Source organism: Nymphalis io, chromosome 10 (genome assembly GCF_905147045.1).
Source record: "Nymphalis io chromosome 10, ilAglIoxx1.1, whole genome shotgun sequence".
Lineage (NCBI taxonomy): Eukaryota > Metazoa > Arthropoda > Insecta > Lepidoptera > Nymphalidae > Nymphalis > Nymphalis io.
Window position 1 is genome coordinate 12,776,700 of NC_065897.1, and position 25,609 is coordinate 12,802,308.

The 25,609-nt window shown below is 41.3% G+C and overlaps 1 protein-coding gene across 1 annotated transcript in view; it reads left to right on the forward strand.

Annotated features, from left to right (window-relative positions):
• LOC126771415 (dynein axonemal heavy chain 2) overlaps positions 1 to 25,404 on the forward strand; it is a 50,276-nt gene extending 24,872 nt beyond the window's left edge. The window contains exons 42-80 of the mRNA XM_050491283.1: positions 4 to 116; positions 1,684 to 1,829; positions 2,012 to 2,195; positions 2,323 to 2,441; positions 2,563 to 2,669; positions 6,477 to 6,638; positions 6,999 to 7,147; positions 7,668 to 7,783; positions 8,181 to 8,333; positions 8,885 to 9,024; positions 9,575 to 9,716; positions 10,143 to 10,324; positions 10,769 to 10,892; positions 10,959 to 11,162; positions 11,232 to 11,336; positions 11,416 to 11,642; positions 12,215 to 12,444; positions 12,603 to 12,757; positions 13,146 to 13,245; positions 13,325 to 13,449; positions 13,739 to 13,961; positions 14,247 to 14,422; positions 14,511 to 14,681; positions 14,988 to 15,187; positions 15,840 to 16,003; positions 16,332 to 16,478; positions 16,608 to 16,753; positions 16,825 to 16,985; positions 17,170 to 17,374; positions 17,461 to 17,646; positions 17,713 to 17,897; positions 18,909 to 19,050; positions 19,123 to 19,203; positions 20,663 to 20,830; positions 21,948 to 22,050; positions 22,510 to 22,667; positions 24,136 to 24,251; positions 24,805 to 24,938; positions 25,156 to 25,404. Coding sequence (XP_050347240.1) covers positions 4 to 116; positions 1,684 to 1,829; positions 2,012 to 2,195; positions 2,323 to 2,441; positions 2,563 to 2,669; positions 6,477 to 6,638; positions 6,999 to 7,147; positions 7,668 to 7,783; positions 8,181 to 8,333; positions 8,885 to 9,024; positions 9,575 to 9,716; positions 10,143 to 10,324; positions 10,769 to 10,892; positions 10,959 to 11,162; positions 11,232 to 11,336; positions 11,416 to 11,642; positions 12,215 to 12,444; positions 12,603 to 12,757; positions 13,146 to 13,245; positions 13,325 to 13,449; positions 13,739 to 13,961; positions 14,247 to 14,422; positions 14,511 to 14,681; positions 14,988 to 15,187; positions 15,840 to 16,003; positions 16,332 to 16,478; positions 16,608 to 16,753; positions 16,825 to 16,985; positions 17,170 to 17,374; positions 17,461 to 17,646; positions 17,713 to 17,897; positions 18,909 to 19,050; positions 19,123 to 19,203; positions 20,663 to 20,830; positions 21,948 to 22,050; positions 22,510 to 22,667; positions 24,136 to 24,251; positions 24,805 to 24,938; positions 25,156 to 25,295 — 5,989 coding nt within the window. The 3' untranslated portion in view covers positions 25,296 to 25,404. The remainder of the gene's footprint in view (positions 1 to 3; positions 117 to 1,683; positions 1,830 to 2,011; positions 2,196 to 2,322; positions 2,442 to 2,562; positions 2,670 to 6,476; positions 6,639 to 6,998; positions 7,148 to 7,667; positions 7,784 to 8,180; positions 8,334 to 8,884; positions 9,025 to 9,574; positions 9,717 to 10,142; positions 10,325 to 10,768; positions 10,893 to 10,958; positions 11,163 to 11,231; positions 11,337 to 11,415; positions 11,643 to 12,214; positions 12,445 to 12,602; positions 12,758 to 13,145; positions 13,246 to 13,324; positions 13,450 to 13,738; positions 13,962 to 14,246; positions 14,423 to 14,510; positions 14,682 to 14,987; positions 15,188 to 15,839; positions 16,004 to 16,331; positions 16,479 to 16,607; positions 16,754 to 16,824; positions 16,986 to 17,169; positions 17,375 to 17,460; positions 17,647 to 17,712; positions 17,898 to 18,908; positions 19,051 to 19,122; positions 19,204 to 20,662; positions 20,831 to 21,947; positions 22,051 to 22,509; positions 22,668 to 24,135; positions 24,252 to 24,804; positions 24,939 to 25,155) is intronic.
• Positions 25,405 to 25,609: the final 205 nt, after the last annotated feature.

Here is a 25,609-nt window from a genome sequence, read left to right on the forward strand (position 1 = left end):
TAGATATAGCACACAAGTGATCAACATGTCAGCGCAAACGACAGCTGCTAATGTGCAGGATATTATTGAAGCTAGGCTTGAAAAGAGAACCAAAGGCAATTACGTTCCTGCTGGAGGTAACCATAGATATAATGAATACTAAAAAATATGGTCATAGTTAGTCTACTATGAATACGAATAATTATATTGGTATGTAGTTAGCACATTTATTAAGAAAATATATAAATTCACTCTGCGACGATAACCTTAAATATTAGTAAAATATACCGGTATATATTAGGTCCTTACATATGAAATTAGCGTTTTGTCGTACTGACCACTTTGATCTGAAATATCTCCTCTTTGGGTAAGAATTCCAAATTCAAATTTATAAATTCATTTAGCTGGTACATTTGAGTTTTGAAAACAGTCATTCATTTGTTTTTTCCTCATTATTTTTTTCTTTGGCGTCGCTTATTACCGCACAATGGAAAACATGAAATATCGGTATATTTACGATTACGAGTTCTACCGTGGCACCAGTGCTGCAGAAACAGCTCGAAGGATTAATGATGTGTACGGCGCTGGTATCGCAAAAGAAAGCACGGTACGTTTTTGGTTTCAACGTTTTCGTTCTGGAAATTTCGACCTTCAGAACCAACCCCGTGGACGGCCGGAGACCAAAGTGGAAAATGAAGAATTAAAGACTATTGTGGAAGTGGATCCATCACAAGGCACTTCAGAGATAGCTGCAGGCTTTGGGGTAAGTGATAAAACTGTATTAATCCACTTGAAGCAAATCGGGAAAGTAAAAAAACTTGAACGATGGGTACCTCATGAATTGAGTGAATCGAACTTGCAAACACACGTCGACTGCTGTGTTACTTTGCTCAACCGACACAATAATGAACGGATTTTAAATCGAATCATTACTTGTGATGAAAAGTGGATATTGTACGATAATCGGAAGCGCTCGTCACAATGGTTGAACCTTGGAGACCCAGCCAAATCCTGCCCTAAACGAAAATTGACTCCGAAAATGTTACTTGTGAGTGTTTGGTGGACTAGCGCTGGTTTCGTTCACTACAGCTTTCTAAAATCTGGCCAAACAATTACGGCAGATATCTATTGTCAGCAACTGCAAACCATGAAGGAAGAACTAGCTGCTAAACAACCGAGATTGTTCAATCGCTCTAGGCCACTGCTGCTTCACGACAACGCAAGACCACAGACTGCACAACAAACAACCACTAAGTTAGATGAGCTACAATTGGAATGTCTACGACATCCATCCCCGGACCTTCCTCTAACAAATTACCATTTTTTCCGGAATTTGGACAACTTCTTACGAGGAAAAAAATTCAACTCCGATGCGGCAGTCCAAACCGCCTTCAAAGAGTTTGTTGATTCTCCCCCCGTGGTTTTTTTAGTAAAGGAATCAATGAACTATTTATGAGATGGCAAAAGTGCATAGAGATAACAACGGTGCATACTTTGATTAATTAAATATATTTTACAAAAATAAATTCACTTTATATTCCTCCCGTACAAAACGCCAATTTCATATGTAAGGACCTAATATTATATTCATCACGTGTTTGAAAGAGATAGACGTTATCTAATTTTGTGAAACTGCGTCATGAAATATTTAAGGACCTCCTGTCGCTGCAAGTATTTGAAATAAAAAAATAATGACTTAACTAGGTAAGAAGCTGATAGCGTTCATGGACGACATTAATATGCCGGTGCGGGACGAATACGGTTCCCAGCCGCCTTTGGAGCTCATGCGACTCTGGTACGACTACGGGTTCTGGTTCGATCGCCAGAAGCAGTGGAGGAAGAACGTGAAGGTCAGCGATAATAATTGTTTTGTTTATTTTTTTTGTGAAGACAAGAGCAAAGTTTACATGTGAGATTGTAAATGAACTTCGATTAGATCAGATTGTACTTTGTACGGATCGTGCGAGGGGGGGGGGTAGGTGTTAGGTACCCCCGCTACCACCCTCGCCGTCACCCCCCGCGGGCCCCGCAGGACATGGTGCTGTGCGGCGCGGCGGGCCCGGCGGGCGGCGCGCGCTCGGCGCTGCCCGCTCGGCTGCTGTCGTGCTTCCACGCCTTTTACCTGCCGGCGCCCGCGCACTCGCAACTCGTCGGCATCTTCGGCACCATGCTCGACCAGCACCTGCGGGACTTCGACGAGGAGACCAAGACGCTCGGTGAGATGGGGGAGCTCGATAGTGGTATAATCGTCGTACAGTATAATAGTCGCTCCTCCTACTATATATTAGCAGTAATGAAATGTTTTGTAATTTACCGACTAAAAAATCCAAATTTATCTATCAGGAAAAATTGTCTTGACGGCGACCATCGATATGTTTAACAATATAGTAGCGAAGCTCTTACCTACGCCCAGTAAGATGCACTATTTATTCAATCTGAGAGACATCTCAAAAATATTCCAAGTTAGTAATGAACTATTCTATTTTATATGTAATATATGTTAATTTGTTTTTATGTAGGTATCCAAAAATGAACTTGTTTGTTATTGAATATGTAGCGATTGTAGTAAGGTATAATTTTCAGGGTCTTTTGCGAAGCAATAAAGATTATCAAAACACGAAGCCTCGCTTCCTTCGACTTTGGGTTCACGAGTGTTTCAGAGTATTTGGCGATCGGCTTACTGAAGAGAAGTTAGTTTGTCAATCATCGAATGTTTCATAATATATAATTTGTTTCCTATAGAGGATACTTGAGTACAGTTCATTTATTATGAACATATATGTATGTATGCTCTATATAGAGCCGGTTGGCGTGGTTGGTAGAACACTTGCCTTTCACGCCGAAGGTTGTGGGTTCGATTCCCACCCAGGACAGACATTTGTGTGCATGAACATGTCTGTTTGTCCTTAGTCTGGGTGTAATTATCTATATAAGTATGTATTTACAAAAGAAAAGTAGTATATGTAGTATATCAGTTGTCTGGTTTCCATAGCACAAGCTTTGTACAAGCTTAATTTGGGATCAGATGGCCGTGTGTGAAAATGTCCCAGGATATTATATTATTATTATATTATTATGTACGTTTTACCTTGATTTTATCGAAATAGGTTTTTTACCACATATCGTAATAAATATTAAATACATACTGAATAAGTACATTATAGCTATTTAGAAATTATTTAATGATCTAATTGAACTCAATCAACAGCCAATCGTTGTCCACTGCTGAACATAGGCCTCTCCCAAGGTGCGCCAAAGCTCCCTGTCCTCCGCCTTCCGCATCCAGTTGGTGCCCGCCACCTTCTTAAGGTCGTCGGTCCACCTGGCTGGAGGGCGCCCTACGCTGCGCTTGCCGATTCGCGGTCTCCACTCTAGGACTCGTCTGCTCCAACGGCCATCGGTCCTACGACATACGTGACCAGCCCACTGCCACTTCAGCCTGCTAATTTTGCAAGCTATGTCGGTGACTCCGGTTCTTTTCCGGATAATCTCATTTCTGATCTTATCCTTCAAAGATACTCCGAGCATAGCTCGCTCCATAGCACGCTGAGCGACTTTGAATTTGTGGACTAGTCCCGCAGTTAGTGTCCACGTTTCGGCACCGTATGTCATGGCAGGTAAGACGCATTGGTTGAAGACTTTCGTCTTCAAACATTGCGGTATAGACGACTTGAGGACTTGACGAAGGTTGCCAAATGCTGCCCATCCCAAGCGAATTCTTCGATCGGCTTCCTTCTCGAAGTTGTTCCTACCGACTTGTATTACCTGTCCTAGGTAGGTATATTCACTAACAACTTCGAGAGGTTTCCCCTCGACGTATATCGGTCCCGGCACGACATGCCTATTGAACATGACCTTGGTCTTGTCCAAGTTCATACCGAGACCGACACGCCGGGAAGACTCGCCTAGGCTACGCAGCATTTCGGTGAGTTGTTCCAGCGACTCTGCTATGATGACGATATCGTCGGCAAATCGAAGGTGTGAGATGTACTCGCCGTTTACATTGACTCCATACCTAGTCCAATCCAGCGTTTTGAAAACGTCTTCCAACGCGTTGGTGAACAGTTTCGGGGATATTACATCCCCCTGTCTCACCCCTCTGCGCAGTTGGATCGCCTTCGTCTTACAGTCCTGGATGTGGACAGTCATTGTAGCGGCGTTGTACAGACATCTCAGTACCTCGATATATCTCCAATCGATATGACATCTCTGCAATGAGTCGAGCACTGCCCAGGTTTCGATGGAGTCGAAGGCTTTCTCGTAGTCCACAAATGCCATACACAGCGGCTGATTGTACTCTTCGGTCTTCTGCACAATCTGCCGAACAGTATGGATGTGGTCCACGGTGCTGTAGCCTGATCGAAAGCCGGCTTGCTCTGGGGGCTGGAACTCGTCAAGTCGTCTGGCGAGACGGTTCGTGACGACTCTTGAGAACAGCTTATACACGTGACTCAGGAGGGAGATTGGTCTGTAGTTTTTCAAGAGGGTTTTATCACCTTTCTTGAAAAACAGTACCACCTCACTCCCGCTCCATGTTTCCGGGGTCTTGCCATGTTGGATGACGGAATTAAAGAGGCTTGCTAGCTCTTTCAGGACCGGAGTCCCGCCTGCCTTAAGCAACTCTGTTGTGATTCCGTCATCTCCCGGAGCTTTGTTGTTTTTAAGCTGTTCTAGAGCCGCCCTAATCTCTCCTTGGTCAACGACCGGGAGCTCCTCGGAGTAATGGCGCATAAGAGGGGCGCGCTGGTCATCAATACTGATTCCCACGGGTTTATCCGATCTTGAAGAGAACAACTGCCCATAAAACCTCTCTACTTCTCCGATAATCTCAGGCCTAGAGGTAACGACCCCACCATTTTCAGTTTTAAGTTTTGTCAGACGCGGCCTCCCAAACTTGCGAGCGAACACTTTCGATCCCCGATTTTGCTCAATCGCAGCCTTGATGGCACGGGTATTGGAGCGTCGGAGATCGCGTCGCGTCAGCGTTTTTATTGTTCGGTTTAAGGCCTTATCTGACAAAAACGATGGTAGTTCTCGTCGTTTTCTCATGAGCTCGAGTGTCTCAGCAGAGAGTTTTGGTGCGTTGTCTCTTCTCTGTGGCGGAAAACACTTGCGGGATGTGTTTTGCAGTATTTTGACCAGCGTGTCGGTTCTCTCATCAATGCTGCTTATGGTTTCCAACGCGGTGAATTGATTTTGAAGTTCCATTTGGAACTTTTCGGAGCCTTGATCAGCTTGGAGCATGGTAGGTCGGAGAGTAGACCTCATCATTCTCGATCTTTCGGCTTTTAAGTTGATATTTAGAGTGCCTCGAACCAAGCGGTGATCACTTCCGGTATTAAACCTGTTGATCACTGAAACATCTCTAAATATGTGCCTTTTATTCGAGATGATAAAGTCTATCTCGTTCCTTGTCACGTTATCGGGGCTTCGCCAGGTCCACCTCCTCTGAGGCTTCTTTTGAAAGAAAGAATTCATCAAAAAAAGCCCCTGTGCTTCGAGAAAGTTTACCAGCATTTGCCCCCTGTGATTTCTGCAGCCCAAGCCGTAAGGTCCGACTTTCGATTCACCGCTATCTTGTACTCCCACTTTAGCATTAAAGTCTCCCATAACAACATTGTAGTGGGCCTTCGAGGTGTCGTTGAGGGCCTTTGCGATGTCCTCGTACATCGCTTCGACCACATCATCAGAGTATGTCGAAGTTGGCGCATATACCTGTACGACCTTCAGGGAGTACCTGTCGGAAAGTTTTAGGACAAGGTACGCTACCCGGTTCGACACACTACTGATTTCCACAATGCTGCTAATGAGATCCTTTTTGACTAGAAAACCGACACCACCCTGGGAGAGGTTATCACCTCCGCGGAAGTAGAGTAAGTTACCGGACTCTAGAGTTATCGTGTCCTCCCCCTGTCTTCGGACTTCAGATAACCCCAGTATATGCCAGTTTATATGACTTAACTCTACTTCTAATTCGGCGAGGTGATGGTCCAGCCTCATCGAGCGTCCATTATACGTTGCCATTTTCAGTCGTTTTATACGGTAGCCTGCCGTGAACCGGTGATTCTTAGCACCCCCTGCCCTGCCGATACCGCGACCGCTACCTTGGTCGGGCCTAGCGGGCTTGCCGGTAACTGGGGGCCTTTTTTTTGGGCGCATCTGCCATTAATGGAGGGGTTTGCCCATACTCGCCGCGCTGGGCAGGCGTGTTGGCGAGCGCAGTAGGGGGGGTAAGATGTTTATGGGAGGGACGCTGCTGCCCATCCCCCCTTTTCCCCGTCCCTCAGTCGCCTCTTACGACACCCACGGGATGAGATTGGGGGAGTACTATTCTAAGCCGGTACGCCACGGTAAATTGAACTGAACTCATGGGAGTGTATTTTGTTTATATATTATTGTGTACTCATTGTATTAAATTATTCCATTTTTAATGAAAAATTTATAATTTACTAAGTTTACCAGACTAGTTTTATTGTTATTAAGTGTATTTTGTACAGAGATCGCGATTGGTTCATGAACCAAGTTGGGGACATGCTGGGCAAGCACTTTGAGCTGACGTTCCATGCTTTGTGCCCCAGCAAGGCTGCGCCAATATTTGGACACTTTCTTAATCCCTTCGAGATATATGACGATCTTAACGATCCTATTGCCTTGAGGAAGTGAGTATTTAGTTTAGTGAAATATGTAATTTTATTTCATTAAATAAAGTGTTTACACCTTCAACTTAACAACAAACACTTAAAAATACATTACGGATATTTTAAGATATTTTTCTGTTTCCCTGAAGGGAACAGAAGACAAAAAGGTTCATAGTGGTCACTATTAACCATTATAGTCGTAATGTAATATCATATATAAGGGTTTTTTATTATCCTATTTGTATCTCCACGGACGTGTTAGGTATATCTTATCTTTAATATGTATTAATGTTTTTAGATCAGGTAACATCCGTATATAATGTAAAAGTCTAAAACATGCAGTCAGGTTATATACTCGTTTCCAATATGTTCTTTCGTCAGATACATATCTAACCAGATGGATGAGTACAACAGTTGTCCGGGCGTGGTTAAGATGGATCTCGTGCTGTTCAAGGATGCAATCGAGCATATCTGCCGAATCGTGCGCGTCATATCGCAACCTCGCGGGCACATGCTGTGCGTTGGAATAGGTCAGGCGATACTTTCAATCAAATATTCGTAGTTTTAATAACAAATTAGCGAGATTGCGTACTGACATATTATATAAATTACAAGAGCCTTCGAGTAACAGCTGTAATTAAAAACGTAATTGCTTTTTTAGCTGGTGTAAGTGTGTTGGTACCTATTTGTCACATATTCTACTGCCAAATAGCAATGGTTAATATTATTATGTTACGGTTAGAAGGGTAAGCAAGCTAATATAAATAATATAAAATAAAGGCACAAGATACATCCGTTTCCAACGTTGGCGGCGCATTGGCGATGTAAGGAGGGATGCTTAATGAAATATTACGGCGCCAAAGATGCCCATTTGCCCGTTCACTTGCGTATTGGCCGAGTCAAGTCATTAATTTTACCAGTCACCAATATATTAATGTTATCCAAGAGTGTTTTCAATTCTATATAATATTTTATTGTATGTAAATATAGGTTATGTCAAAGGTCATCATTGCTATCAGTGTATTTACCGTCAGTACACTTCAACTTTAGGTGGATCCGGCCGGCAGAGTTTGACTCGCGTGGCGTCTTACATTTGTGAATATAACTCGTTCCAAGTGGTCGTAACTAAGACTTATGGAATCAAAGACTTCAGGGAAGATTTGAAGGTCACGAGAATTACATGACATTATTAGAATAACATTTTAGTAATTAGATTTACATAATGTTTTAGACAAATTACTTAAATGTTATATAAATTGAATAAAAATAAGATGATCTATCATGGATAAAATTCTTAGATCCTTAACCAGACCACGGGCTTAAATGCAGGCAAGCACCACTGCAATAATAATTGCTTTCGATTTGCAATAATACTTTACATTCCCATGAATAATCTTGGGCTCGTCGAATCGAATTAAACAATTGTAAAACCACCAATCCTCATTTTTTTTAGTTATTATGATTACTACATTGAAAAGAAGCAATTCGGGTTATTATTAAATTTGGAATCCCATAACGTTTTTATATTTCGCATTGTCCTCAAGTTATTCAATACTGTAATAGGTGTTGTACACGAGTTGTGGCGTTGACACCAAAACTACGACGTTCATATTCTGCGACACTCAAATAGTGGAGGAGACGTTCACTGAGATTGTCAACAACCTTCTCAGTAGTGGGGAGGTTACGAATCTCTACAAGGCAGACGAGTTTGAGGACGTGAGTAGACTATTCCTTGACCATTGGTTGAAAGGGAATCTTGAAGGTAAGTACTAATCTGCTTACTATTTGTTAGTATATATAGAAAAAGGCTTTATGCACGCTTGAGTATAAAGTATTTGAATGGTTATGAAAGTTTGACTTTTTACGCATAAGTCGTTACTTGGTATTTATAAACTAATAGAACTTTTGATAACTTAGTAATAAAAATAACTAGTACGTAACTCGTCAGGGTCATATACTCATAACTTGTAGCTTCTAACTTTGGGACATATGTCCCATAATCAATAAAGGTGAAAAAACTAAAAAAGTGAGTTTATACTGGCAATCTATATGAATATAATTAATATTGCTACTGTTCACTTACAGCAATAGTGATTATATACATATAAAAATCTATGAATTAAGTTAAAGAATTAAGTTAATTAAAGACGTGGATGTACATTGGACGATGGCCGTTAGTCTATTGAGATTTGTAAATAAATAAAAAATAAAAGCGTGCAGAGCTTTTGAAGCTTTTGAGCTTAAAAATTCTGCTTAAATTTTAACAGATAAAACAATCGCTGGAAAAGCCGATGAAGAATGCGAATATAGTCCAGACGAACGAGTCCGTGTACTTGTTCCTAGTCGACCGCGTCCAAGCCAACATGCACATCGTGCTATGTTTCAGCCCTATTGGGGATGAGTTTAGGTATTTATGATTTTAATATTTCTGTAACCAATACTACTCGGAGTTCGTAATTACATTGAGAACAAAACTCATTCGATTCCTATATTTAACGAATTATTAAAGTACATCAGTAATCCGTCGTTTTTGAGTTATAACTTACAATTAAGGAGTCAAAATACATGCGAATTTGAAACTTATGTTTTTTTAAAGTTGCTTTAGAATTACGCTTCGTATATTATATAAATATACTTTAACAAAGCTTGTAACCTGTTTTTTAGTTTTTATATCGTGTTTTTGTACATCGTGTCAAAGGACGGCCTCGATATTTGGGAACTTTGAAAATTATTGTATACATACATATATGTATGTTTAATATTCATTATTAAGGGAGATGAATTTACTTCTATTATTTGAAACGTTCTGTATCAAAGATATGTACGGATATGATAGATATGTAAAGAATATGTTCGATTAAAAAAATGTCTAAAATACTATACGATACTTTGAATTTACTTATATAATGTACACTTTTCGATAATAGCTGACTTGACATCACATCTACAACTTATAGAAACCGCATACGACAATATCCAGCTCTAATCAATGCTACTACAACAAATTGGTTCTTGGAGTGGCCGCGTGAGGCGCTGCTTGAAGTAGCCTACAAGTTTCTCGAGGGAGTAGAATTGCTTGCCTCGATCACTGGTCCCAGGGTGGGTAGTATAAACTAACTACGAATACAAACAGACAGATTATATATAGTAATATCAACTCATATATATAAATGACATAGAACGCTCAATGCCGATATAAATATGTCTATGACTAACTGTTTAAAAAAAATTACATGAAATATGTATAATAAGAGAGCAATAGCCCAGTAATTAGAACACATGGAACATAACAGAAGTGTTTAATTTCAAGCCCGGGAAAGTACCACTAACTTTTCATGCTTAATGTTGACTTCATCTTGTATTCGGCGGTGAAAAAAACTACGTATAGTGTTGGATTCCTCCACACTTTATTGAATTAGCGTGGTGGATACGGTTTTGCCCAGTAATGCACCACGCATTTACAGTCTTATAATAAAAATACTGTCGCATATAAGTTAGATAATTTTGATTCTGTGACCGTTTTAGATTCGCAGGAAGGAATCTCTTGTAGAAAGTCGTGAAGATGCTCTACGAGCGTCGGTTGCATCTATAATGTCACTGATTCACTCGTCAGTGGGTCAATACTCGGTGAAGATGTGGCGCGAGATGAGGAGAACCAATTACGTCACTCCCACTAACTATCTGGAGCTCGTCTCCGGATACAAGGAGTATGATACGTCTAACTGTTAATTCTAATAAAATAACAGTTTTTTTAACTGAAGATTTTTGCGAGAACCTTCGAAATGTTAATTAATTACTGGTTCGCATATTTTACCGAGAAAATTATTTATAGCAAAACATTTAGTAGTAATATTTTCTTATAAATTTTAAAATGTACTAATAAGTAACGATGAATACAACTTGTTCATTTTTATTTACAGTTCAGCAATCGTTAATTCTATACGTTTTTGTAATATACGTAATCTTACTTAGACTAATACATATTTCTTATAAGATTATTAAGTGGCAGTTTCTAAATAAAGGGGGGATTTTTTTTTATAATGCGTATACCTGTCGCAATAATGAATTATTAAATTTATATATAATTTATTTGATACTTTGAAGTGATTAGTTTATTAATACGATCTACATCAACGAGATCACTTTTACAGGATGCTAAGGCTCAAACGAATCGAAATAGCCCTCCAGGCCAACAAGCTACGAAACGGACTCGGGAAAGTCGAGGAAACCACCAAACTTGTCGGTCAAATGTCCGAGGAACTGGCCGTCGCCCAGGTATGACGCGCACGGGCAGACGAACCAGGCGGACGAGACGAGTCGTAACCGCGAGTTCCGCCGCAGGTGCAAGTGGCGGAGTACACGGAGCAGTGCATCGAGTACATGGGCGTGATCAACGCGCAGCAACGCAACGCGGACGAGCAGCAGCGCAGCGTTGCGGCGCGCAGCAAGAAGACGCAGGAGGAGGAGGTGCAGTGCAAGAAGCTCGCCGACGCCGCCATGCGCGACCTGGCCAGCGCCATGCCCGCGCTTGAGGAGGCCGTCAAGGTGAGCGCGCTCAACGGGTGCTCGCTCCACTTGTGAATTAACGCTACCCTTAATGTTGACCTCCCATAGGCCCTGGACGCTCTCAACAAGAAGGATATTACGGAAGTGAAATCGTACGCGAAACCTCCACAGAAGGTCGAGATGGTGATGGAAGCTGTTCTTATATTACTGCAGGTGCGTTCCGTATCCGGTGTATCCATTTACAATTACTATTATGAAACAATTGTATAGGTATAGTGGTTCTTTATTGTAGAAGGAACCGACCTGGGCGGAAGCGAAGCGACAACTTGGCGATCAATATTTCTTAGACAGACTACGAGAGTTCGATAAAGATAATATAGCTGACAAGACGTTGAAGAAGATCGGTACATACACGGCTAAGCCGGACTTTGATCCGGAGATAGTGGGGACCGTCTCCCTCGCAGCCAAGTCGTTGTGTTTGTGGGTACGAGCTATTGAGAAGTATGGAAAAGTTTACAAGTAAGTGTCAGATATTTTTTTTTTTTTTATAGAATAGGAAGGTGGACGAGCATATGGGCCACCTGATGGTAAGTGGTCACCAAACGCCCTTAGACATTGGCATTGTAAGAAATGTCAACCATCGCTTATAGCCAATGCGCCACCAACCTTGGGAACTAAGATTTTATGTCCCTTGTGCCTGTAATTACACTGGCTCACTCACCCTTCAAACCGGAACACAACAATATCAAGTATTGCTGTTTTGCGGTAGAATATCTGATGAGTGGGTGGTACCTACCCAGACGAGCTTGCACAAAGCCCTACCACCAGTGATAATAGCAAACTGACATTCTCGTTATGATTTTAATTTTTAATTGGAGAGCGGACAATAAAATGGGCATAGAGCTGCCTATTTGATCCGTTTGTTGGCACTACCGCCTATAGATATTACACTACACTATAGAAAATACCTAATAAACTCACAATTTAATCGAAACATTTATTTTAATTACAAAGTTTTTTTTACAATAATAATATATATAGACGAATGGGTGGTACCCAGAATATGATAATACTATGTTATTTTTTTTTAGAATTGTTAAGCCAAAAAAAGAACGTCTCGAAGAAGCACTAGAATCTCTGCGCATGAAACAGCAAATTTTAGCCGAAGCACGCGCCAAGCTAAGGGAGCTGAGCGAGATGATCGCTCGCCTGCAGAAGGAGTACGACGAGAAGCTTGCGCAGAAGGAGGAGCTGGAGAGGAAGTCGAAAATGTTACAACTTAAACTAGAACGTGCCGAAGCGCTCATTACTGGGCTATCGGGTGAATATTTAACTAATATAGTAAACTTGTCATTTAGTAATTTTGTTAGTCGTATTTTTTATAAATGTCTCATTAAATGTTTAACCTCTCTGAAGTTGATGATATCGTTTGTTATATCGCATGTTTTGTGTTTAAATAAAACATTGACTTCCTCACAGGTGAACGAGAGAGATGGGAGTTGACCGTGGAACGTCTAGACAAAGAGTTTGATAACCTACCCGGTGACTGCCTCATAGCTACCGGCTTTGTGGCCTACCTCGGGCCTTTCGTATCTGAGTATCGTGAGGACTTGATGGGAGATTGGTTCAAGGAAGTACGTACAGGATATTTTTTTCCTATTTTGGGTAGGAAAAAATTATTAATTTTTTAAAATATTGGACGGGAAAATGGGCCAACGGTTGGTAAGTGGTCACCGCCAAACACTAAGATATTATGTCCTCCGTGCCAGTCACTCACTCTTCCAACTGGAATACAACAATTATAAGTATTGTTGTTTGGCGGTAGAATATCTGATGACTGGGTGGTACCTACCCAGACGGGCTTGTACAAAGCCCAAACATCAATTCAAAATTGTATTTAATAATTTGCTCATATAAGCCATTAAAATTTTAAAATAAGGTATAGTAAAGTTTGTTTGTTTGAGAATCATGTCATATTGTTGTGATTCTTCTAATTAAATTTGGTGTTTTTAAAATGTTTAGGTGTATAACGAAACGTTACCAGTGACTATGGATTTAAGCATGAAGACTTTTCTACTCGACGATGCCACATTGAGGGATTGGAACTACATGGGGCTGCCGGGTGAATACGAATGCTAATGAATTATATTTAATTGGCAAAAAAGTTCAACGCATAACACTAATTATAATGTAATATGTAGATGATAACTTCAGTGCTGAGAATGGTATAATAGTGGTGCGAGCGACTCGCTGGCCACTGGCCGTGGACCCGCAGGGACAGGCGCTCATCTGGATCTCCAGGCTGGAGGAAAAGAACGATATTCAGGTCTTATGAGATATAAAAGCTTTGTACTTATCCTAACGTTTGTTGTTGCCAGTAACTTAGCGCAATGGCGTTATACACACTCACAAGCGTACACACACGCAATTACAAATATATTACGTAAGAATATGATCAATATTCGATGATCAGTCATGGCATAGAGTAATCCTTAAAGCGAGTGATAAGTTTTTTTTTCTATTTGAGCGTATTAATCCAAAATTTAATACTATTATTTAAATTTATTATTTTTGATAACGAATAAAACTAACTAGATTTTGTTTGTTACGAATAGATCGTCGACTTTGGTCAGCCAAACTACCTCAAGATCATGGAAACGTGTCTATCACAAGGCCAACCTATTATTGTCCAAAATGTAGGCGAGGTCCTTGATCCGTCTATCGCGCCTATATTAGACAAAGCCATCGTTAAGATTGGTGCCGATTTGGTTATCAAGTTCAATGAGAAAATGGTGCCCTACAACCCAGAGTTTAAGATGTATCTCACTACGAAGCTTGGTACATAAACATTTTGTCTTCATTATTTATAAATTTATCGATATTATTTGAAGATAATTGGGATATTTTTTATATGTTGATAATAGGCGACTTTTATTCGGTAATCGTAAAAATATCGGCAAACTCTTGTTGTTTTGTATACGATCCCATTTTATTTTCTTAGAAAATATCTTGTGGCTTTAAAATATTGTAATGTACGTAAGTCCTAATTGCTTTATTTCAATTCACTCTGTTAACAATTCTCTTCACGTTTTTCAATATAAGACACTCACGGTTGCCATCCAGGTAATCCAGTGTACACTCCAGAAACATTGACTAAGACGACGATGGTGAACTTCGCGGTGAAGGAACAGGGTCTGACGGCGCAGCTCCTTAGCATAGTGGTACGGAAGGAACGGCCGCAGCTGGAGACCATGAAGGACAACCTCGTGATGACCATCGCCAATAATAAGAAAGTTCTTGTAAGTCATACGGAACATATTGTTTGTATTTAGGTAATATACTGTGGTAACTTTTTTTGGATGTTTAGTTTGATGTATGTTTTTGCAGATAGATTTGGAGAACGACCTACTCCGAATAATGTACGAGTCACAGGTACCTCTTCTCGAAAACGAGGAACTGTTCATCACACTACAGACTTCACAACGCACGTCGCTCGAAGTGAAGGAAGCGCTTATCACGTCACAGGACACGGAGAAAGAAATAGATACCGCTAGACAGGTAGGCCTTCTTACAGAAATTTATTCATATCCTATCTATTAATTGCGATATGTGATGTTCTCGAAATTTTGTGAAGTCCCAGAATGGTTTTGGTTTAGATTTGACCTAGTAGATGGCGCTGTGAAAGAATAACTTAGTTACTCATTTCATCCGTACGAAGTCCGGGCGGGTAGTTACTACAAATATAAATAACTTTTATTTGTAAGCTTACTTCTATCCGAAACATCAACGACAAAATAAATATTGTTGAACATCTTAATTTAAAATAAATTTCATTTAATGATCTAACTTTATAATTATTTCTAGGGGTATGTGCCAGTAGCGGTTCGTGCTTCGGTGCTTTTCTTCGCTCTAAACGATTTGTCTCGGATCGACCCAATGTACCAGTTCTCGCTGGACGCCTACATCGACCTCTTCACGTACTCCATCGACCGCAGTCCAAAGGGCGGCGAGCTGCAGGATAGAATTAACAACCTTAATGAATTTCACACCTTCGCTGTATACAAGTAATTTTGCTTATAGTAATACAACTTTTATTGCCGAATTGATATTTATGACTGAGTTTAGTTACTGGCTCAGATAATTTTACTTTTGATCGCGAAGGCTAATATAGTACCCATAGCTTATTCCAACCAAAAGAGGAGTAAAGATAAATAAACAAATTTTACATCAAATTTGCTCGATATCATTGACCGATCATCTTGTATAATCTATGATTTATATTATGGATTCGAAAAAAAATGGTGTCTTAAATGTTGTTGTAGAAACTTTGGAACTAAAATTAAAGTGGATGATGGCTAACGCTGATTCAATAAAATAGTGTCGTGTACAAATAAATATATGTATATTAATCATTATTGATTAATATAAGTACATCATATAACCGAACTATTAGATAATTGTGTGGAATGTGTAAATCTAAGAATTATTCACTCTATTATTTCACGAGCTTCCTTATCAATACCGACAATTGAGAAAATCGTTTGATGTGTAAATCATCATCATCATCCTTTTCTCATTCACTGCTGGACATTGGCCTCTCCAATGGAACGCTATTGAGCTCGATCTTCAGCTCTCAATCCGCTGCCAGCTTGTGTATATGATGTATAAAGGAATTATTCAATGTAGACTTTTATGTGTATTGTTTTTTTCCCTCAGAAACACATGCCGTGCGTTATTCGAGCGTCACAAGCTTTTGTTGTCCTTCCACATGGTGTCTCGGATCCTCTTTCAGATGGGCAAGATGAGCACCCACGAATATCTGTTCTTACTTAAGGGGGGAGTGGTGCTGGACCGATCCGAACAGCCTGATAATCCTACAAGTTAGGGAACATTCTACAGAAGAATATATAAAATAGTGTTACTTTATTAAAAAACGATTCGTTTTACATACCAATAGTTGAATTATCTACTAACGTAAATCAAATCTTACAATTGGTTTATAACTGGACATTAATGTGATCTTTAGAAATATCAATTAATTAGTTAATACTTTTAAGAAATATAATATGAGGGCGAGTGATTGAGAGAATAGAACTTTTATGTCAATAATATAAAAAAAAATAACTTTGTAGATATTAGACCACATGATATAAATTTAATAGTATTGTATTTTAAAGGTAGTTAGAAATAAAAACTGTCTTATGACAGATTGGATGCCCGACGACTGCTGGGACAATATTACGGAGCTGGATAAGTTACCCGGTTTCCACGGCGTCATCGACAGCTTCGAAGTGTTTTCGAAGGAGTGGAAGGAGTGGTACCTTCATCCTGAACCGGAAACACAGCCGCTCATTGGTACGTTTAATTATAACTTTACGATTTAAAGACGATGCTCTAACCACATACATTTCGCCCCGGGGGAGACTCCAGCTCAAGGGAATAAGTACAAAAGACGAAACATAAAGCGGGGGCTCCCTGCCGCAGGCGACTGGAACGACATCTGCAACGAGTTCCAGCGCATCCTGTTCGCGCGCTCGCTGCGCGTGGACCGCGTGGCGGCGTGCGTCAGCGCCTACGTCGTCAACGCGCTCGGCCCGCGGTACGTCGAGCCGCCCGTGCTCGACATCAAGGTGCGCCGCGCGGGGGGGGGGGGGGGGAGCGTGACATCCTTCGCGCATTTATATAATCGCTTGCTGCGTAGGCGGCGTGGGAGGAATCCACCTGGAAGACCTCGCTTCTGTTCGTGCTGTCGCCGGGCGTGGATCCCACGTCGGCTCTCATCCAACTCGCCGTCGACGTGAAGATGTTCGACAAATTCCAGTCCCTCAGTCTGGGGCAGGGACAGGCGCCCACTGCGGCGAGGTAGGTTTGAAGCTCTCGAAGCACAGGATGTGTTTCCGTCGTAGTATGGTATAGTATAAGACCTATATTCTTTTTTTTTTTTTATAGAATAGGAAGGCGGACGAGCATATGGGCCACCTGATGGTAAGTGGTCACCAACGCTCTTAGACATTGGCATTGTAAGAAATTGTAAGAAATATTCTAGAATGCTAGCCCACGGCATGAAGGAGGGCGGTTGGGTGTTCCTGGCGAACTGCCACCTCGCATGCGTGTGGCTCGGCGCTCTGCGCGGGCTAGACAACCCACGCATTCACCCGCGCTTCCGGCTGTGGCTGTCGTCCATGCCCGACGACAAGTTCCCGCTGGGCGTGCTGCAGCGCTCCATCAAGATGACTACCGAGCCTCCGCAGGTGAGCCGAGCAATTTATCGAGCTATTACAAACTAGTTGATTTGAAAATAGTTTGATGGGGTATGTAACATTGCGTTACGTTGTAGGGTCTGAAGGGCAACTTAGTGAGACTATTCGCAAATTTAAACGAAGATAAATTCGACGAAGCCACTCCCAAGTATCGCCGGCTACTCTTTTGCGTGTCCTTTTTCCACTGCTCGCTTATAGCTCGCAAACGTTTTCGTCAGCTCGGATACAACGCCGTGTACAGCTTTAACGATTCAGATTTTGAGGTAAATGCCAGTTTCTAAATAATCTAATTTTATTATTGATGATACTTCGACTAAGTCGGTGTGTAGGTTTCAGATAATCTGCTTGCCAACTATCTGGAAGAATATGAAGAGGTACCTTGGGACGCGCTTAGGTATCTTTTCGCTATCATCAACTACGGAGGTCACATTACTGACGATTGGGATAAACGTGTTCTCATCGCGTACATCAACCAGTTCTTCTGTGAGGAGGCACTGGATACGCCTTTTTATAGGTAGATGATGGAACATGATGATTATTTATTTAAATACATTTTAACGGACTTTTTTTATTTTTATTTGGTGATAATTATATAATTAGTTTTTGTAACTTGGACGAATTTTAAAGTTTTTTTGTTAGAGAAGGGGGGGGGTGGTACCTCAGCGGTGGTCTCATTTATAAATATTTTTTAAGCTAAATAGATAGCTTACGTTTATACAACTCTGATTCAACAAACTACAAAATTTTGGTTTTTTTTTGTTTTTATAGAAAAGGAAGGTGGACGAGCATATGGGCCACCTGATGGTAAGTGGTCACCAAACGCCCTTAGACATTGGCATTGTAAGAAATGTCTACCATCGCTTACATAGCCAATGCGCCACCAACCTTGGGAACTAAGATTTTATGTCCCTTGTGCCTGTAATTACACTGGTTCACTCAACCTTCAAACCGGAGCACAACAATAACAAGTACTGCTGTTTTGCGGTAGAATATCTGACGAGTGGGTGGTACCTACTCAGACGAGCTCGCACAAAGCTCTACCACCAGTATTAGTACACTTAAATGGGCTTTTAAAGATTTGACGATCGATATTAAATTTACTTTGATATTTTTTTCTAATTTTATACTTATATTTTAAAGAAAAATATACTAATTTATTTATCTAAATTCTTTAAATATTATTCATTTATTTCTTATGTTTACGCCGAACTAATATCGGGGGATCAAACGGTAATGAAACTAAGAAAAGCTTTCCAGTGCTTACACTGTAATTTATTTTGTCTAATCATTTCAACACACTCACTTTCATATTAAATATATTCAGTATCGAATCTAGTCAGCGCGATTCAGGAAAATGACAAATTTTAATACCGCCATCTATCGCTACCGAGTAGTAACACATGCCATACATCTTATGTATTTTAATCAATGTAAGTTGAGTGTACAATTATATGTATGTATTGGAACAATAGTAATTAATCGTTCGAGTTTTCGTTATACTAATTATATCTTCCATATAATTTAGACTGTCTAGCATACCATCATATCATATCCCACGTGATGGTAGCCTGGAATCATATCGAGACTTCTTAGATCTATTGCCAGCTGCCGAACGAGCTGAGTCAGTGGGACAACATGCTTCCGCTGACGTCGCTACATTGGCACAAGTAATTTATTTTAAAATTTAATTCAATAAAGTTAAAATTACTTTGTTGGTTTTATTTTATTTTTGCTTTTAGGACGCTCGGATCATGTGTTTGACTCTTTTCGCATTGGCGTCGACGGGGGGTGGTGGTGGTGGAGGCGGGGAAGATCAGAAGGTAAAGTAGTTTCCTTGGTATCAACTTATTTGATTTTTCAATGAAGGTTTCAAAAGGCTTATTTAAACTATTAAGAAAAGAAACATGTTTATGACTGTTTGTCACAAGATGGCGTTGATTGATTTTGCAAATTCCTGAATCACGCTGTCTAAATTTTTTTGTAATAGGACGTATACTTAATGTCTATGTTACTATTATTGATCTAATTAAAATTTCGCGAACAGGGAAATATATTTATAGTTCTCATTTTATTCATAATTTCGTCCTCCAATTACTTTGGGAGTAAAAGTAAGCAATTTTGTCTGACCATTCATAAAGTTGATTCTTCTCTTATGAAAATTGAAAATGGTTGTACTTATAAATTGAAATAAAAAAAAGCATTAACATTTTTTTTTCTGGTAAGCACTCACATATTCCAATCAAATACCTATTCTTATCTTACATGAACACGGTTTAATTGTAATCAATCAATTGCTAAATCGTAAACGATTCGAATTATCTGAATTTTGTTAATGAAATTGAAGTATCAAAATTTGTTTTAAGATCTTTTTAACTTTTCTTAATTTAAGTAGATTTTTTTTTAAGTGATGCCTTACGATCGCATCTTTGATGGGTTTTGCTTCATACGATTTACAAAACTTTACGCCATCTTGATAACTTGTTGGATCAATTTTAAATAAAACGTCAAAACGAGTTTATCGAAATTAGTTTTCAATTTATTGTTGCATTTCTTGTAAAATTATAAACAAATCCGATTACTTATATTTTAAATTATTTTCTTTGTTAACATTTCTCCTCCCATTTAAAATTCTGGCTATACTAACTGTAATGTTCACCCTTTAACCGTGCTCTAACTCAAGTCGTAATATCGGTATTACAAATTGGATAATGCATATTATATTTTATATATCAGCTATGCACACAAACCGTCTTCACTTCGCGCCAATACCAATATATAAATTCTATTTTCCCGCGCTCCGCAATGTGTCATCCGAGATGACAGATGTATAGATACACAGATAATATATATTCATATTATAAAATACTAACTAATATATATATATATATATATATATATATTAATTTATATTACAGAAATCATGATCATTACATAGGATTTGATATAAATTTAGATTATTAATTTTTATTATTTTAGTCAAATTTTAAAATAGTCCCTCCCGATTCCCACCCGACGCAAAGCTGCCCATAATGCAGGCCGCATTTCCGCGTTGTATGGCAATGGACAACCTTAATTAATAATATTAATATATTATTGTAGATTTGTGTATACTACACTAATGGTAATCGATATTTTCTTAACACGTAAAATAAGGTTAACATATAGAGTAACATAACATATATGTTAAAGATTACAAAACAATAAGAAGTATTATTATATATTACGTCATTCGTTAAAATATGAACGGGGTGGGCAATGAGATCAATTCGTTTGAATAAGGTTGACGAGCTCGCATCGGAGATGTTGTCCAAGTTGCCGTCTCGCATCGACGTGGAGACGACGGAGCGCATGATGGGGCCGGAGATCGTGATGCCGATGTGCGTGTCACTGCTACAGGAGATCGGATATTACAACGTACTCATTGGCAACATCGTTTCTGGTCTTCAGGTGAGACAAGTATCGTCTTTTCCCTTATCTACCATAGCTTACGACTAGTTAATTGTCAGTAACAAAAACTTTGTTTGAAGGTTGAGTTTTTAAAATTATATCTTCAATGATACACACATATATCAATAGGCATACACTATACATACAGACACACATTATTTTAACACCTTAATAATAGATTATATTTCCTATTATTTTCGTTTATTTTCTTAATACACGAGTTATATTGAGATAGTTAAATTGATTTGATTTTATTTGAGCATATCATAACCCTAAGTTAAAATATAATGCAAGCAACCCTTAGGGCACGTTAGCAGGCGATCACAGCTACATGGCTCTTATTATCACGTATTTATTTAATATACAGTGATGTTAAGACTTACCTTAAAAAATGAAATTATCACCAATTTTATCATATGCGTGCCCACTTAGTTAATACATTAGCATAGTTAATTTTAACGAATAAAGCGGTATGGACTTTTCGGAATTTTATCCCAAGGATGTACACTGCATGCTAGAATATGTTACGATTATAATGATAAATGAAGTTAACCTCTTGAGAGCTTTAATTTAACAACAAATATTAAAGTCGGATATATTATAGTACAGCATATTTCCAGTTGACTATAAATCTTTTCGTGATTTAACGAACGAGTACACGCTGACGGGTGATAATAATTATAAAAACAGTTAAAACATTTATACTGTCGACACCACTAATATTATAATAAGCTAAATCGTTTTCATTACACTAAATAAAGAATGAGAAAGAAAAATAGCATCGACGGTGTATTATTGGTCTTTATTATTTGTACATACACCTGTACACTATTAACGTATGAGTTGTCACTGAGTTAACTGACATAGACTTTGCTCACACGCAGCCTTGAGGCGAACTGTCTTATGAAAGATATCAAGATGAGATCAAGCCAATGTTTAGTACTTTTTATAGTTTTGACATATTCCTAATTGGCGGGCCTCGAATCAGAGCCGGGACTCTGACATGCCGCTAGGCTACTCGTCTCCAAGTGATGATATTAAATGAATTGATAATTATTATAATTAGCGACGTAATTATAATAAAGTGGTAATTAATTCAAAAATGTTTATACTCCAGGAGCTACGTCGTGCTATCGAAGGTCTGGTGATAATGTCCGAAATACTAGAGACCATGTACTCTTGTATTTTCGAAGGCAGGGTTCCTGGGTTTTGGCAAAAGGGTTAGTTTAAACGATCACAATGACTTTTTCAAAAAAAAAGCCGAGATGGCCCAATGGTAAGAACGCGTGAATCTTAACCGATGATCGTGGGTTCAAACCCGGGCAACCACCACTGAATTTTCATGTGCTTAATTTGTGATTATAATTCATCTCGTGCTTGATGGTGAAGGAAAACATCGTGAGGAAAAAGGAAGGTAATTTCACTGAAAATCTGCCACATGTGTATTCCACCAACCCGCATTGGAGCAGCGTGGTGGAATAAGCCCCAAACCTTCTCCTCAAAAAGGGAGAGGAGGCCTTAGCCTAGCAGTGGGACATTCACAGGCTGTTACTGTAATGACTTTTTCTCTCGAAGACATACTCTTGTAATTTTACTTGTATCAAAGTTACTTACGTACAGCAGTTGAAAAAGATGCTTGAAAACTAAAGCTATTTAAGCCCTGGGTCCACGTGTGACAGGTCGCCCGTCGTTAAAGCCTCTGGGCGCGTGGTGTCGCGAGCTGTCGCTGCGCGGCGCGCACCTGTCGGCGTGGGCCGGCGCCCCGCGCGCGCCGCCCGCGCTGTGCTGGCTGCCCGCGCTCGTCGCGCCCACGGGCTTCCTCACCGCCGTCATGCAGGTCTGTCTCTCTCTAGCGCGCGCCGCCCGCGCTGTGCTGGCTGCCCGCGCTCGTCGCGCCCACGGGCTTCCTCACCGCCGTCATGCAGGTCTGTGTCTCTCTAGCGCGCGCCGCCCGCGCTGTGCTGGCTGCCCGCGCTCGTCGCGCCCACGGGCTTCCTCACCGCCGTCATGCAGGTCTGTCTCTCTCTAGCGCGCGCCGCCCGCGCTGTGCTGGCTGCCCGCGCTCGTCGCGCCCACGGGCTTCCTCACCGCCGTCATGCAGGTCTGTCTCTCTCTAGCGCGCGCCGCCCGCGCTGTGCTGGCTGCCCGCGCTCGTCGCGCCCACGGGCTTCCTCACCGCCGTCATGCAGGTCTGTCTCTCTCTAGCGCGCGCCGCCCGCGCTGTGCTGGCTGCCCGCGCTCGTCGCGCCCACGGGCTTCCTCACCGCCGTCATGCAGGTCTGTGTCTCTCTAGCGCGCGCCGCCCGCGCTGTGCTGGCTGCCCGCGCTCGTCGCGCCCACGGGCTTCCTCACCGCCGTCATGCAGGTCTGTCTCTCTCTAGCGCGCGCCGCCCGCGCTGTGCTGGCTGCCCGCGCTCGTCGCGCCCACGGGCTTCCTCACCGCCGTCATGCAGGTCTGTGTCTCTCTAGCGCGCGCCGCCCGCGCTGTGCTGGCTGCCCGCGCTCGTCGCGCCCACGGGCTTCCTCACCGCCGTCATGCAGGTCTGTCTCTCTCTAGCGCGCGCCGCCCGCGCTGTGCTGGCTGCCCGCGCTCGTCGCGCCCACGGGCTTCCTCACCGCCGTCATGCAGGTCTGTCTCTCTCTAGCGCGCGCCGCCCGCGCTGTGCTGGCTGCCCGCGCTCGTCGCGCCCACGGGCTTCCTCACCGCCGTCATGCAGGTCTGTCTCTCTCTAGCGCGCGCCGCCCGCGCTGTGCTGGCTGCCCGCGCTCGTCGCGCCCACGGGCTTCCTCACCGCCGTCATGCAGGTCTGTGTCTCTCTAGCGCGCGCCGCCCGCGCTGTGCTGGCTGCCCGCGCTCGTCGCGCCCACGGGCTTCCTCACCGCCGTCATGCAGGTCTGTCTCTCTCTAGCGCGCGCCGCCCGCGCTGTGCTGGCTGCCCGCGCTCGTCGCGCCCACGGGCTTCCTCACCGCCGTCATGCAGGTCTGTCTCTCTCTAGCGCGCGCCGCCCGCGCTGTGCTGGCTGCCCGCGCTCGTCGCGCCCACGGGCTTCCTCACCGCCGTCATGCAGGTCTGTCTCTCTCTAGCGCGCGCCGCCCGCGTTAATAATAGTCGGTCTAATAGACGAAAGATATTCTCTCTCCAGCGTGCTAACTGCTTTCTTTTCAGAGCTGAAGATAAGTTAATCAAACGGCAAATCGCTAGCGTTTATTTAATTTTTCTAATAATTGTTTTTAATTCTTGTATCGTTTTAAACGAGATGCTGACTTATACGAGTCGTTGTTACGATTGATAACTCCTTACTAGACCACTGCCCGCGGAGAGAGCTGGCCAATCGACACTCTGTGCTGGGAGTTCAACGTGATGCCGCTGGAGGAAACCGCCTTCGTGCGTCCGCCGAGAGACGGCGGTGTTTATATTAGGTTACAAATTTAAGATTGATTTTGAATATAATTGTCGTTTAAAATTTCTTGATCAGTTCCTGAATTGTTTGTGTACAAAACTTTTGTCCATCGGAATGGCATCAAGAATTATTGTCATTTCTGATGACTGCACTGCGATTGGTTTAAGTTGTTAAAATATAAAATCGCTTCGCTATTATACCAAATATTTGCAGTATATAATATTACAAACGCGTCTTCCACACATGATGTTAATCTGCAAAACAATGAATCTAAGAACATTCCATTTGACATGTCTATCGAGCGGATCGAGGTGTAATAAGTAAAATGTTCGTTTGACTATTTCGATGTATCTAAAACCGACCAAAGGATAAAAACATGTATTTACTACAGGCATTTCTTGCTTATAAATATAAGTTCTAAATTTTGTCTTGTTCGGACAAACACGAAGACACCAGGTGAAGTATCGCCATAATATTATGTACCTGCTTTATTATGCTAGAAAAGCTCTATGAAAGCATTTCTTTATTTCATTTACTGCTTCCTTATATCATTCAAATTCGGTATCATTCAGAGGCTTGTACCTGGAAGGAGCTAGTTGGTTCCGTAAAGATGGACATTTGCAAGAACCCTTGCCGATGCAACTTGTGTTCCCAATGACGCCCATACATTTTAAACCAGTACGCTCAACAGGCAGACGGCTTAGAAGTAAGTTTCAAACAAACAATTGTTTAATAATTTGAAAAACGCTAATCGGCCGCCTTTTACGTCATCAGCTATCGTTGACCAATGTCCGTACAGAATAAAGGCAAATAAGTGTGATCTGAAAATTATATTTGATTTGATAATTTTATTACCATATTATAAAACAATCAGCAAGTTTTACAATTTCTTACCATAGAATATTAACAAAAACGTTTTGTAGATCGTTACGTATGTCCGTGCTACTACTACCCTCTGCGCATGGGCGCTTTCGTAGTGGCCGTCGACCTCCACTCTGGTAAGGAAACCTCCGACTTCTGGGTCAAACGAGGAACCGCCCTACTTTGTACTCTATCTACTTAACTCTGGAACCGAATATGATATATGTCGATACTATTGTTACTTATAGACAGACATGTGAAATCTAGATTAATAATATATTAAAGTTATTACAAGGAAAATTATTATAGTTTCAAAATAAATAACGGATGTTTTATTTACATACAAACACACACATATGTAGCTGCGCTTAATTTATATTTATAATTCAATTCGTGATCAACAAATATATATAATACATTTGTGTATCAGAATGGAGGTGGGGGGGTTTGTTCACGGTAGAATGCGTAAGCGATCCCGCGGCGCTCCTCGTTAAGACGGAAAGGGTACCGCTGGTT